The sequence below is a fragment of the Lissotriton vulgaris genome, chromosome 12 (assembly GCF_964263255.1).
Source record: "Lissotriton vulgaris chromosome 12, aLisVul1.2, whole genome shotgun sequence".
Lineage (NCBI taxonomy): Eukaryota > Metazoa > Chordata > Amphibia > Caudata > Salamandridae > Lissotriton > Lissotriton vulgaris.
Window position 1 is genome coordinate 2,743,238 of NC_141700.1, and position 15,545 is coordinate 2,758,782.

The window sequence follows — 15,545 nt, forward strand, 5'->3', positions numbered from 1 at the left end:
CTGATATACCAAGCTCGCCGCTCCTCCCAGAACCCTGGCGGGGCACGGATCAGAGGGCGAACCCGACTTTAATGACTACAGGATGGCCAGCACGTCCGCTTGCAGAGCTGGCTCGAAGATGGAAAATTGACTGATGGATTGCTTTCCACCAGAGCTGGCAAAGGGTGACAAAGGCTGAAGAAGACCACAGGAATGTTGGAGCTCTTCTTGGATCTTGGCCAGAGCATGTAACCCAGAGAAAACATCTTTCTGGCGTTTGTTGAAATGGGATCATTGAGTAACTGGGGTTTTTTGTTTTTTTTCTTCCCCAGGTCCAATGATTAAGCCACTAAGCCCAGAAATATGGCAAAGCTGTATATACATGCTTACACCAACATTCTGGCTGTACTACGGTTACCTCTGTATGTCTCTTACCCCGGTGATCGTTGTGGTTGAGGCTTAGTTGCTGAGGGACTAGGTGCAGGTTCCACTATTGTCCCCTCCAGTTGATATAACTGTGGCAGCACAAAGCTTTTTAAACTCAACAGATTGCTTGTTTAGAATTTGGGTGGCAAATAAGGACAAAAAAAAAGAAAGAAATACATTTAAAAAATAATAATAATTATGTGGCACTGAGTGGTATTGTTTGGAATGTTTGTTGTATTCAGTAGAGTGTAATTATGTGGTGTGTAATTATGTGGCACTGAGTGGTATTTGGAGTGTCTGTTGCATTGTGTGCAGTGTAATTATGTTGCATATAACTATGTGACACTGAGAGGTATTTGGAGTGTATGTTGCATTGAGTGCTGTGTAATTATGTAGCATATAATTATGTGGCACTGAGTGGTATTGTGTGGAGTGTGTGTTGCATTCAGTAGAGTGTAATTATATAGTGTTTAATTATGTGGCACTGAGAGGTATTTGGAGTGTATGTTGCATTGAGTGCTGTGTAATTATGTAGCATATAGTTATGTGGCACTGAGTGGTATTGTGTGGAGTGTGTGTTGCATTCAGTAGAGTGTAATTATGTGGTGTTTAATTATGTGGCACTGAGAGGTATTTGGAGTGTATGTTGCATTGAGTGCAGTGTAATTATGTTGCATATAACTACGTGGCACTGAGTGGTATTTGAAATGTATGTTGCATTGAGTGCAGTGTAATTATGTGGCGTGCAATTATGTGGCACTGAGTGGTATTTGGAGTGTATGTTCCATTGCAGAGTGTGGGAGGGTGCTGAGTGTGAGGGAATGGTGGCATGCTGCGCTTTAGATGAATATGTTTAAAAGTAAAGTGTGCCACTGCAATTGCTACAATAGTTAATTGTGGATGCGTTAACAATTGATGTGTGCACTGATGGCTGGTGGTGTGTGTGCCTGTAGAAATGGTGCACTGCCGGCTGGTGGTGTGTGTGCCTGGTGGAAGCGTGCACTGATGGCTGGTGGTGTATGTGCCTGGTGAAAGCGTGCACTGATGGCTGGTGGTGTGTGTGCCTGGTGAAAGTGTGCACTGGTGGCTGGCGGTGTGTGTGCCTGGTGAAAGCGTGCACTGACTGCTGGTGGTGTGTGCCTGGTGTAAGCGTGCCCTGACGACTGATGGTGTCTGTGCCCGGTGAAAGTGTGCACTGACGGCCGGTGGTGTGTATGCCTGGTGAAAACGTGCACTGATTGCTGGTGTTGTGTGTGTGCCTTTTGAAAGCATGCACTGATGGCTGGTGCTGTGTGTGTGCCTGGCCGGCTGGTGCTGTGTGTGCCTGGTGGAAGCATGCACTGATGGCTGGTGGTGTGTGCCTGGCGAAAGCGTGCACTGACGGCTGGTGGTGTGTGTGCCTGCTTAAAGCGTGCACTGACATCTGGTGGTGTGTGCCTGGAGGAATCGTGCATTGACGGCTGGTGGTGTTTGTGCCTGGTGGAAGCGTGCACTGATGACTGATGGTGTCTGTGCCCGGTGAAAGTGTGCACTGACGGCCGGTGGTGTGTATGCCTGGTGAAAGCGTGCACTGATGGCTGGTGGTGTGTGTGTGCCGGTTGAAAGCATGCAATGATGGCTGGTGGTGTGTGTGTACCTGTCCGGCTTGTGGTGTGTGTGCCTGGTGGAAGCGTGCACTGATGGCTGGTGGTGTGTGCCTGGTGAAAGCGTGCACTGACGGCTGGTGGTGTGTGTGCCTGGTGAATGTGGGCACTGATGGCTGATGGTGTCTGTGCCTGGTGAAAGTGTGCACTGAGGGCCGGTGGTGTGTATGCCTGGTGAAAGCGTGCACTGACGGCTGGTGGTGTGTGTGTGTGCCTGGTGAAAGCGTGCACTGACGGCCGGTTATGTGTATGCCTGGTGAATGCGTGCACTGATGGCTGGTGGTGTATGTGTGTGTGTGTGTGTGTGTGCCTGGTGAGAGAGTGCACTGACGGCCGGTGGTGTGTATGCCTGGTGAATGCGTGCACTGATGGCTGGTGGTGTGTGTGTGTGTGTGCGCCTGGTGAAAGCGTGCACTGATGGCTGGTGGTGTGTGTGTGTGCCTGGTGAAAGGTAGAAGGAAGCGCTATGGACTGTGTGTGAAATCCAAGAAAGAGTTCAGAAGGCAAAGGCAGAGGGCAGTTCGGTTTACAAGCTGCCTTTGAAGAAGATCAGGCAGCACTGGGCAACCATGCCAGCATTCCAAGGAGCAGACAGTCGTTCATGTTAGAAGTGTGATGCCCTGAGGACATATGGCACTGTGAGAAGCCTGGGAGACACACGTAGACGCTAAGTGCCTGAGGAGATAAGGAGCGGAAGGAATTCCTTTGAAGTGTGATGCCGAGGCTCGGGAGAAAAGCGCGTGCACGGGCACATGCACTGTGCGTTATCCGTCTCCCAAAGCCCTTGGTTTTAAGAGTTGGTTTCAACACAATAGTTTCGAGTAATAAATTACTCGGCCTAAAAATGGAAGGGAGACCCACGCCAATGGTGCCAAGTCTAACAATATACATTGATCAGTTTTCGGTATAAGTAGGCAGGCAACGGGGAGGCTGGTAAGTCAGTGACGAATTCACAGGCAGATACTGTATCCAACAGAAAATGCGCTACCAAAGGTTAGTAACTTGTTCTTTTGATGGATACATCTGCCTGTGGATTCCTCACCTTTTGAATTGAATCCCCAAGCAGTCTCGCTCTTAGCGGAGGGTGCCTGCCTGCCTTTACCAAAAAATGCTGCAGCATAGAATCTGCAAAATGGCCGTCCCTCCTCACCTCCGAATCTCAGCAAAAGTGTTGTGCAAAAGCGTGGAGGGTGGCCCAAGTTGCCACCTTGCAGATGTCTACAACAGGAACACCTCTAGCCGAAGAAGAAGACTTAGCTCTGGTGGAACGAGCTCAAATACCTTCAGGAGGGTCCTTCTTGGCCAAGGCATAGCATATCTTAATACAGAGGATGATCCACCTGGACAGCCTTCTCTTGTGAACAGCCTCGCCCTTCATTTTTCTCACGTAACCAATGAAGAGCTGGTCGCCCAACCTGAAATACTTGCTGTCCAGGTAGAAGTTGACCCCCTCTTAGGGTCCAGGCGATGAAGTCTCTCCTCCTCCTTAGAAGGGTGGGACAGGGTAGAAAGTTGGTAGAGTGATAGATTACCCTAGGTGAAAAGGAGTGACCACCTTAGGCAGGGAAGCAGCTCTTGTCCTAAGAACCATCTTATCCGCAGGGAATGATGTAAATGGAGGCTTGAAGCTAAGAGCCTGCAACTCACTCACCCTCCTAGCAGAAGTGATTGCAACCAGAAATATTGTTTTAAACGCCAGGAATTCTAAGGGACATTTATGTAACGGTTCAAAGGGAGAACCCATCAAGAGCGTGAGAACCAAAATGAAATCCCACTGAGGCATGATAAAAGGAGTAGGAGGAAACTTATTTGTAAGACCTTTCATACATCTCAACTATGGGAGATTTAAACAACAAGGGCTGATCTGGTAAACAGAGAAAAGCAGACAAGGCAGACAAGTAGCCTTTGACAGTAGCTACTGCACAACCCTGTTGCGCTAGGGAAAGAGAGAAACTCAGAACATCAGACAAGTGGGCCTGCAAATGATCAATCGATCTCTCCCACACCATTTAACAAACGGGGACCACCAACCAGAATAGACAGATTTGGTGGAGTGTCTCCTGGCTGATAATATAGCATCCACCACATCAGGTGGGAGAGAGAAAGAGGTGAGGTTGCCCCGTTTAATCTCCAGGCATAAAGGTGCAAGCTCTGGAGGTTGGGGTGCAGAACCTGCCCCTGCAACTGTGAGAGGAGATCTGCCCTGAGAGGGAGATGGAGCGGAGGACGCGATGAGAGGCAGAGGACGCCTGTGTACAACACCCTTCACTGCTAATCTGGGGTGATCAATGTGATTTGGGCCCGGTCTTGGCAAATCTTCCTCACAACTCAAGGAATCAAGGGAGTAAAGAAGTTGTGAGCCCCAATCTAACTGAAATGTGTGCCCCAACGCTCCTTGCGTTGGATCCTGGTGACTGCAGAACGACGGGCAGTGCGCGTTCTCGTGAGTGACAAACAGGTTCAACTGAGGAAACCCCTGCCCCCTTAAAATGTGAAGGACCACTTCTGGATGGAGACACCACTCGTAATTGGCCAAATACTGCTGAATGAGACGGTGTGAACGCACATTCAGCTTTCCGACCAGATGATTTGTGATCATGCAAACCTGATGGTCCTGAGCCTAAGACCAGAGTCGCAGAGCCTCTCTGCAAAGAAGATACGACCCTACTCTTCCCTGTTTGTCGATGTACCGCAACATGGTAGTGTTGTCCGTCACGACCTGAACCGACAAATGGAGGGAAGAAAGGCTTTGAGAGCCAAACGTATCGCCTGCAATTCCAGAAGATTGATGTGAAACAACCTTTCCTCTGGAGACCAAAGCCCTTCACTTCCAGATCCCCCAGATGACCTCCTCACTCCTGAGTGGAGGCATCCATTATCACTGTGGCCAACAGAGAATGAGGTTAAAATGCCTTCCCTTGGGACAGGTTGCCTGGAACACCCCACCATGACAGCTCTGCTGCATTGTCTCTGGTGATTATGAGCACCTGCCTGAGATCTCTGTTGTGTGGAGACAACTTCTGCAGAGGCACCACTGGAGTGCCCTCATGTGCCAAGGTGCATGGCTGACCAGCAACATACAGGAACCAAACAGACCAAGCAGGCGCAGAACCTTCTGGACTGGAACAGACGCTCCAATCTGAAATAGTGGAATCATAGCCTGGATGTCTTGAATCCTCTGTAGAGGCAGGAAGTCACGACTCACAGTAGTGTTGAGTATTGCCCCTACGAACAGGTTGCACTGAGAGGGCACCAGGTGAGGTTTTGATACATTTATCGAAAACCCCAAGTTGAAAACAGTTGTGTTGTTACTTGCAAATGATTCAACACCATCTCTGGTGACTTTGCTTTGAGATGCCAGTCGTTCAGATAGGGGAAAAAGGAATCCCCGACCTTATGAGATGTGGTGCCACCACTGCCGTCGCCTTTGTGAAAGCCCGAAGTGTGGACGTAAGGCTGAACGGAAGGACTGCAAACTGGTAGTGTTGAGACCCCAGCATAAAATGGAGATACTTCCAATGCAACTTCAGGATGGGAATGTGAAAATACGCATCCTGTAAATCGATCAACACCATCCAGTCTTCCTGCTGCAGCACAAGAAGTACCTGAGCCAGAGTCAACATCTTGAACTTCTAATGCATGAGGTAAAAATTCAAAATGCTGAGGTCTAGAATCGGCCTCAAGCGACCGGCCTTTACGGGAATCAAGAAGTACCAGGAGTAGCATCCTAGACCCATTTCCTGCTCCGGAAACATCTTGATCGCACCCTTTTGTAGTAATGACAGAATCACCTGCTGGAGGAGCAGAAGGTGCTCTTTCGTACACAAACCCTGGCATGGAGGGTAAGGGGGAGGGAACTCTCGGAAGGGTAGGGCATACCCATTTCCCACGATGTTCGACATCCAGAGATTTGTAGTAAAATACCTTCAAAGTTGGAGAAAATGGGACACCCGTCCTCCCACGGGACAAGCATGCTCCAGGATGGTGGAGCTAGAGCTGCTTCCCTGCTGCACCAGTTGGAAGGGAAGAAGAGGAGGAGACTTGCTGTTGTGCTGCACCCCGCAGATGACCTCTGCCCTTCTACCCTGTAAGATCTGCACAAGGGATTTGCTGGTTGTTGCGGCTGCTGCTTGGCACAAAAGGATAAGTTCCTCCCCAAACCACAAAACGTTTGATGTTGCCCAAAGCCCCTGGGCCTAAAGACCTCGCCGTGGCACTACTGTCTTTAAAGCGCTGCAGTGCCAAGTCCGCTTGGGCCCCAAGCAGGAGCGGTCCCCTGACTGGCAGATCTAACGAGGTGGCTTGGACATCAGGAGAGAAACCTGAACCCCGTAACCAAGCGTGCTTACTGGTAGCCACAGACGATCCCATCGCACTGGTAACCGAATCAGCAGTGTCCAGACCAGACTGTATTACCTGGTGGGCCGCAGCTTGGGCATCCGTCAGTACCTCCACAAATGCCCTTGAACTTCCTCAAGCAGTTTTGGTGGCAGTCAATAATAAGGGCGTGGATGTAGCAACCCAAAAGGCATGTGGCATTTGTTGACTTGAGGACCATACTGCCTGACGGGAATACCTTTTTCGCAGATTGCTCCATGTGTTTCGACTCCCTATCTGCAGGTGTAGATGGAAAGGAACCTGCAGACTGCTTCGAGGAGCACGAAGCCTGGATGACCAATCAAGGTTCACCCAGAACCACCTTGCACCTCCTAACCACAGACCTGGACACCGCTTGAGCAGACATCAGTTTCTGCCAGACATCAAGAATGGGCTCAGTCAAGGCCTCGTTAAAAGGGAGTAAAGGCTCTGAGATGTAGGAAGCAGGATGGAGCACCACTGTCAAGATGTTATATTTTAATTCTGCTGTTGGAAAAGGCATTTCCAGCAGATCCACTGCCTTCCGGATCACGGCCTAATAAGATGTCACCCCCTGCGTTGGGAGACCTTTTGGAGATGACAGCTCCCATTCACGAGAGGTATCTAGGTCACTAGCCTCCTGCAAACCTTCAAAATTCTGAACAGGATCCACAATCTCCCCTTCCTCAGCCTCTTCAGTCCCTCCCTGGTATTCTTCCTCTTCTAATAACCTCTGTGCCTCTCTAAGACCTCATCCTCGGGACAGGTGTCGGTGGCGCTAAACGCGGCGCCAGAGACTTCGGGAGCGGCATTGAAGGGAGATATACCGGAACAGTAGTCCACGCCGGTCGAGGTCCAGTCAGCGCCGGTTCAGAACCAGACAGCGCTGGAGAAGATCCATCCAGTGGCACTCGTCCCTCCAGAGATGGTTCCGGTGTCGAAAATATTGGCGTTGGAAAAGGCCAACTCCCTGGAGCCATCGGCATAAAAGGTTTAAGAGCTGCCTCAGGGAAATGAGGTGGGAAACCTCCCAGAGTAAATGCCAGTGTACCCATGGGGCCAACAGACGCACTAGTAAGTATGCCGCTCTGGTAAACAAGCCGCACATCGCATTTAAAAAATGTGATAGATCCGTCCCTGGAGTAGGGAAGGTAGGACACAATGGATCCAGCACTGCAGGCTCTGAAGCTGCTTGAGGAGGCAACACATTTGGTTCTGGCTGTGGAGCCAGAGGTGGAGTGGTCGGCTTGAGAAAACTGTGGAGGCGTTGCTTCTCTTGGAGCTGTTGGAGTCACTGCTCTTGGTGCAGGAGATGGGGTTGGAGTCCTCTCAGGAGAACGAGATGGAGAGAGTTCATCCTTTCATCCTTCCGATGACACCTGGGAACTGGGGCACCGACTTCGGCGTTGCATCCTTCGACAAACTATGCAAGACCTATGGCGTCCCCTTTTCTTGTGCTTCTTTGACAACCTTGAAGTATGCAGAGTCAGTGACTTGGAACGGGACCTCGACCTTCTTCCACCCCTTTTTTGCTTCTTGGCCTTGGCCATGAATAGTTTGGCCTCCCTCTCTTTCAGCGCTTTTGGATTCATGCGCCTGCATGATGAACACTCCTGAACATCGTGGTCCGAAGAGAGACACCATACACAGTCTTCATAAGGGTCAGCGATAGACATCTGGCCCCCACATTCCCTGCATGGCCTGAAACTAGATTTTCTCTGAGCGGCCATAGTCGATTCTATAAAGACACTAGGACTCGCAACAAAGACACTCCCAGAAATGGAGAGCCCTGGGAAAAACCGCTACGTGTCAACCGTGCAGAAAAAAGGGAACTGCCGTCAGCTTGCTGGCGAGATTTTTCATGGCTCCGATGATGTCATGCGGAGTCGCGTGTGGAGCCGTTCCATTGTGACGTCCTCGTTGATGTGGGAGAGCTGAGGAGAAAGGTTTCTGTGGAATGCTGCGCATGGGGGTGATCCAAAAGGTGAGGAGCCCACAGGCAGATGTATCCATCAGAATATTCATTGCTCGCACAGGGCCGGCAAGGAGTACTCATTAAGGACTGGCCTGTAGTATTCACAGCTCACCTAGGATGTTCTGTAGAACTCGCAGTTCCCTCGGGCAAGGCCAGTAGTACTCACTGTCAAATCAAGCCAGGTCCACAGCACTCACTGCTCCTTCAGGACTGACACGTAGCACTCATGGCAGACTCAAGGCAGGTATGCAGTATTCAATGCTCTCTCAGGGCAGGCCTGTAGTTTTCAGTATTCAGTACTCACTGTGGACTGTAGCACTCACTGCTAATTCAAGACAAGCATGTAGTACTGGCCCCATTTAGCATTGGACTGTAGTACTCATTGTTCCTTTAGGACAGCGCTGTAGCACTCATTACTGGCTCAGGGTAGGCCCATAGTATCCTTGCTTACTCAGCACTGGCCTGTAGTACTCATTGTTCCTTTAGGACAGCACTGTAGCGCTCATTACTCACTCGGGGTAGGCCCATAGTATCCTTGCTTACTCAGCACTGGCCTGTAGTATTAATTGCTATCTCACTTTTGACCTCTAGCAGTCATTAGACCCTCAGGGTAGGCCCATAGTATCCTTTCTTACTCAGCACTGGCCTGTAGTATTAATTGCTATCTCACTTTTGACCTCTAGCAGTCATTAGACCCTCAGGGTAGGCCCATAGTATCCTTGCTTACTCAGAACTGGCCTGTAGTATTAATTGCTATCTCACTTCCGACCTCTAGCAGTCATTACACCCTCAGGTTAGGCCATAGTATCCTTGCTTACTCAGCACTGGCCTGTAGTAGTCATTGTTCCTTTAGGAAAGCACTGTAGCACTCATTACTCACTCAGGGTAGGCCCATAGTATCCTTTCTTACTCAGCACTGGCCGGTAGTATTAATTGCTATCTCACTTCTGACCTCTAGCAGTCATTAGACCCTCAGGGTAGGCCATAGTATCCTTGCTTACTCAGTACTGGCCTGTAGTGGTCATTGCTTACCCATTAATATCCTGTAGCACGGTACGTACCTAACTCGTTCATTGCCCTCCGGTACTCTTCATCAAAAGATAACTTCATGACAGCACACGTGGCCTGGCAGATCTGGGGTTCTATGGAAACTGGCACTGGAGTGGAAAAGAGGAATATATCCCATCAGACCTTCCAGAAACTCTATGCAATACCCCCTCCATCCTCTCTCAAACACCCCTTCCTTCCTCTCTCCAACACCCCTTCCTTACTATCTCCAACACTGCTTCGTTCCTCTCTCCAACGCCCCTGCCCCTTCCATCCTATCTCCAACACCCCTTCCTTCCTCTCTCCCCAACACCCCTTCCTTAGTCTATCCTACATCTCTTCCTTCCTCTATTCAATACTCCTTCCTCTCTCAACAACACCCCTTCCTTCTTTTCATCAACACTCCTTCCTTACTCTCTCCAACATCCCTTCCTTCCTCTCTCCCCAACCCCCCCTTTCTTTCCACTCTCCAATACCCATTGCTTCATCTATCCAACACTGCTGCCTTTCCCTCTTCAAAACTCTTTCCTTTATTTCTCTAACAAGTTTTCTTCCTCTACCCAATAACTCTTCCTTCCTCAACCCCCATCCTAACTCTGTCAAATGGCCCTTCCTTCCTCTGTACCATGCCCCTTCCTTCCCCTAGCCAACATACATTCCTTCCTCTCTTCAACACCCTTTCCTTCTCTCTAACAATCCCTGCTTCTTTGATCAAATACCCTTTCCTTCTTCTGCCCAACACTCCTTCTTTCCTCTGTCAAGCACCCATTTCTTCCTCTGTCAAGCACCTCTTTCTTCCTCTGCTCAACACCCCTTCCTTCTTCTACTCAACACCCCTTCCTTCCTCTACTCAACATCCCTTCGTTCCTCTACTCAACACCCCTTCCTTCATCCATCATCTATTCCTTCCTCGGTACAACACCCCATCCTTCTCCTTCTTTCCTCTCTTCTACACCCTTTCCTTCCTCTGCCCAACACCTTGTTCTTGCTCTCTCTTGAACCCCTTCCTTCCTCTATCCAACTCCCCTTCCACCCTCTGTACAATACCCAAGCCTCCAGAACTGCCCCTTCCTCTCTCCTACACCCCTTCCAGCTTCTGTACAACACTGTTCTTTCCTCTACACAAAACCTCTCAGTTAACCAGCGTCCCCTCCTCTGCCCTGTACTGTGCTGCTATTCCAGAGCCCTCTAGCCCCTTTTCTGTTCCTTGTGGCCGTACTCCCCAGTACAGCCCTCTGTTGTCTTCCCTCATTCTCATGGGTGGTACTCACCAGTCCTGCCCTTTCCCCTTTCCCCATCTCCTCATGGGCAGTACTCACCAGTATTGCCCTCTGGCCGTCTCCCTGCTCCGCGCTGCTTCTCCTGGGCTTCCAGCCAATCCCAGCAGGTCTCGGAGTAGGAGCGGATCTGCTCCAGGACGTGCAGGACACGCATCTCCCTCTTGGCCTGGCCTTCATCAGGCTGTGAAAAGATGATGTTGTGTAGGGCTGCGTTGGCATGCATGCGGGCATCCTTACTTCCACCACTACTGCCTCTGTCCGCGGCTGGCCCTGCTGAGCCAAGGGCTTCCAGACTTCCAGCGTCGCGGTCTGCATCGTGCAGGATCTGAATGAGGAGTGGAAGGCAGCCAGACTTACGCATGGCCTGGCAGCTGTCCTGGGAGCTAGACATGGCGAGCAGAGTGCGTGCCATCTCATCCTTGTCTCTGGTGGCCAACATCGACAGGAGCCAGAACACCACCTCCACCTAGGAAGCAGACAGGGCAGATGAGGTATCTGAGAGCATTCCTGGGACAGGTACAACCTGAAGGACATCCCCGGGGTCAGGCACATCCTCTCAGGGCATCCCCGGAGACAACCATGACTACCCAGGCCATCACAGGCGACAACCATGACTGCCCAGGCGACAACCATGACAACCCAGGACATCACAGGCGACAACCATGACTACCCAGGACATCACAGGCGACAACCAGGACAACCCAGGACATCACAGGTGACAACCATGACTGCCCAGGCGACAACCATGACTACCCAGGACATCACAGGCGACAAACGTGACTACCCAGGCTACAACCATGACTACACAGGACATCACAGATTACAAACATGACTACCCAGGACAGCACAGGAGACACACATGCCTACCCAGGACATCACAGGTGACAACCATGGCTACCCAGGACCTCACAGGAGACAAACATGACTACCCAAGATGTCACCGGTGACAAAAATGGCTATACAGGACATCACTAACAATGGGCACAGCCACTCAGGGCATCCTTAGGGGCAGGCACAGCCACTCAAGGCACCCATGGGGATAAACACAGCCTGTCAGGGTATCCACAGCAGCAGACTCAGCCTTTCAGGACATACTTTAGGGGAGGTACATCCTTTCATGGCATCAAAGAGGCAAGCACAGCCTTACAGAGGGTACAAGGGAAGAAAATGAGATACTTACCTGTAACTGTAGTTCTCCATTATTGGTATCTTTCATATATTTACATGCTTTAATCATTTCCCGTCGTCAAAGTGGGAGCACTATGGTACCATAATAAAGCAATGTGCATTACTATCATAGACATAATGGCAATGAACCATAGGCTTCATAGCCTATCTATGTCCTTTTAAAAAGGGACCAAACTACAAACTTTAGCCAATCATAGCACCCTCTAGAAAACTCCCAGGCTGAATCCCTCAGTTTTCGAACACTAGTGTAATAAATGTCAGTACAGTGGGGAGTCTCTCAGGATACAAAAGATACAAATACTGGAGAACTACAGTTACAGGTAAGTAACTTATTTTCTTCTCCATTATTGGATTCTTCATAGATTCACATGCTTGAAACAGAATAGTAAGCAGTGGGCCAGGAGGGGAAGCATGAACACATTTAGAAAGATTAAAAAAGAGGTTCACCTTACTGGAACATATGTCCTAACGCGGATTGTCCCTCAGCTGCATCAGTCTTAGGAGTCTCATCCTGGCGCAAATGCTTTGCCTGTTGGACCATGTTGCGCCCGGCAGATGTGCTGGATGGGTCCCCTAGTAAACAGGGTTGTAGACGTAGAAACAGCTCTGGTGGAATGTTCCTTTGTGCTGTCCTGCATTGGCTTTCCTGCTTGCGAGTGACAAAACTGTTTGGTGGTTGCAATCCATCTCGCGATGGTCTGTTTGGCTACTGGGAGACTTTTTCTTTATACCCCCGTAAGTCCGAAACAATTGGTCCGCTCAGCTGATTTGATGGGTCCTGTGTAATGAACATTTTAGACATTGTTTGACGGCTAGAGAATGTAGAGATTGTTCTGTAATAGTTTGAGGATTAGGGAAGAATGTTTGCAGTACCACTGGTTCGTTCAGGTGGAAGTCTAAGGAAACCTCGGGGATAAACTTGGGATTGGTTCGAAGTATTCCACTGTCTGACTTGAATCGTAGGACAGGTTCCTCAATGGCAAAGGCGTGAATGTCACTTGTTTGGCAGATGTGAGAGCCACTAGAAGTGCAGTTTTCCAGGTAAGAGTCTACTGGTGCCACCGGTAGAGGGGATGGAGTAGATAGGAGGTAGTCGTCCCACTCATTTGGCATTGAGGTTGCATCTTGAGTTTTTCCCTCTTCTCTGTAGACTGAGCATTATCCTCTGGGGGTGTCAGAGGGGGCCAAGGTATCTGCCAACTCTGGTTGAGGGGCTACAGGTGCCTCAAGCAATTGTGATGATTGTGGTAGTGGTGTAGGGGTTTGGAACAACTGTACAGGTCTTGGAGCTTGTGGCATAAGAGTCGCAGGGACAGAAGGTGGAACCCTGCAATAATAGTTTTGGAGCATACTTTGTAAGTTGGTAACGAGAGACATAGACATTGGGATAGAAAGCTCCTGTTGGTCCTGAGCTGGATATTCCTGTTGGTATGGTTCAGTGTTCTCTTGCTGAGTAATAGTCCTCATGATACTGGTCGTCATCATCCTCAAAGTCCTTGCATTTGACATGTAGGGGTGAGGGACCTTCATCCTCAAATCTTAATCCTCATCTAAGAGATTTGCAGGTGGATAGGGAACACCTTAATTAGAGAGGTGTGAGCGGGTAGAGTTGTGGCTGCAGTCAATGTTTCCTTTACAGCAATGAAAGACAATGGAGGAAATGTGATTTTTGCAGGGGTTTAATCCTTCAGGATAAACTGTTCCATCGTCGATGTTTTCTTCATTGATGGTACATCGTCAATGGTATGATCAATGGCGTCATCAATGTCGGCATTGTCGACGGTATTATCGATAATCGGATCATCAACAGGAGCGTCAACAGGATTTTTGATGGCAGCATCTTCGAGGAGCTCATCATCGACGGTTTCACCGTCGATTGCGGCTTCAACACCACCTAGTACTTCACCAGCAAGGACTGTGTCGTCAATGGTGAATTGAAGAGGGGCGCAGTTGAAGGAAACTTCGTTGACTGCCATTTTAGTATCCTCATTGTTATAATCATCGCCAATGAAAGTCGTGACGAGGTCATGATCATGCGAGGCAATGCTGTGGTAAAGGTCGCCATTGTTTCCATAGGCGCCGTCGTCGACAAAGTAATCGTCGATGGGGTTGTCATCAACGAGGAGGAAGCTGTAGAGCTGGGTTTCTTTAAGGATTTTGTAGTTGATGGCACAGACTGTGAAGCACGTTTAGGAAGAGCTTCTTTCAGGGAAGGAGTGGTAGGCTCTGAGCAGACCTTCTCTGAAGCAATTTCTCTTCTTGAAGGAGGAAGGAAGGTCCTCATGCCTCTTTTCATGCCCAGATGTAATATGTTTGGACTTTTTAATGGCCTTTGAAGGTGGCTCTGAGGCAGCTTTTTCCTTAGATTTAAATCTTTTGAGGGAAGATGAAGTCTGTGAAGACTGATCAATATGCTCCTCAGATAATGGGCACACATATTTTTTAGACTTTGAAGCCACAGCAAAAGTCTACCTTCCCTTCTTTAAGGGTCTTCTGAGAAAAGGTGCAACAGATTTTGCAGTCTCTCACCTTATGCTCTAGGTAGAGGCAATGGATGCATTCTTGGTGTGGGCATCTACATGGAGCCTTTTCTTTTCAGAAGAGTCACAGGATCTGAGAAGTCCTTCTTTAGGAAGTTGGGACATGGTGTCCAGCCAGAATATGTAGGTAATCGAAGAAGTGATGGGTTTAGGACATAAGGGGCATATTATCAAGGGCGATATTGCAGCTTTAGCAGGACTTTTTCCAGCTAAAGCGGCGATATTTTTATCGCCCTATTAGCAAGCTGTCGCTAACACCAGTTAGCGACAGCTTGTAGGCGATAGCTACAGGTTTGGGGCCCGCTTTGCATGTCAGCGATATTTATCACCAATGACATGCAAAGTGGGCGTACCCAACCTGTTAGCGACTGAAAACAGTCGCTAACACAGCTATAGCCTAATAGCAAGACAGGCGAAGCGGTAAAAAAATTTGTGCTAAGCGGTAATATCGCTAGAAACTAACACCTGCTCAGACCACTTCTTAACCTGTATATGCAATGGGAGGTGGATATTCAGGTCAAGTCCCCATTAGTGATAATGCCTGAATATTGCTGGTTTTCCAGCGATATTCACACATTGAGCGACAATCGCCGGATATTTTATCGCTTTGGAGATAAACGTTGCTAATAGCACGTTATCTCTGCGATAATATCCGGCGATAAAAACAAATGCGCTAAGTGCATTTAGCGATAATTATCGCTACTCCTTGCTAATATGCCCCTAAATCCCTTTGTAAACACTAAGAAAAACAGCAAATTTAGCAGAGCTCAAATAGATTCCCATCACACTCTGTGCAGTAGAACATCTGAGTGATTCAGCCTGTCCTGGGAGTGTTCTAGAGGGTGCAACCGTCTGATTGGCTAAAGTGTGTAGTTTGGTCCTTTTGTAAAAAAGACATAGATAGGCTAAAATGCCTATAATCATAGGTTTTATAGCCTATCTATGTCCTTTTCACCATTATGTTTATGATAGTAATGCACATTGCTTTATTATAGTACTGTGAGACTCCCCCGTTGATGACGAGGAATGACTCAATCATGTGAATCTATGAAAGATCCAATACTGGAGAATAAACATGACCACAGGGAACAAATATGACAGCTCAGGGCAT

General features: G+C 49.0%; 1 protein-coding gene across 1 annotated transcript in view; it reads right to left on the reverse strand.

Annotated features, from left to right (window-relative positions):
• Window positions 1–15,545, reverse strand: part of APC2 (APC regulator of Wnt signaling pathway 2) — a 218,575-nt gene that overhangs the window by 64,381 nt on the left and 138,649 nt on the right. The window contains exons 9-10 of the mRNA XM_086946654.1: window positions 10,746–11,172; window positions 9,441–9,536 (exon numbers count right to left, since the gene is read on the reverse strand). Of these exons, the coding sequence (XP_086802780.1) occupies window positions 9,441–9,536; window positions 10,746–11,172 (523 nt within the window). The remainder of the gene's footprint in view (window positions 1–9,440; window positions 9,537–10,745; window positions 11,173–15,545) is intronic.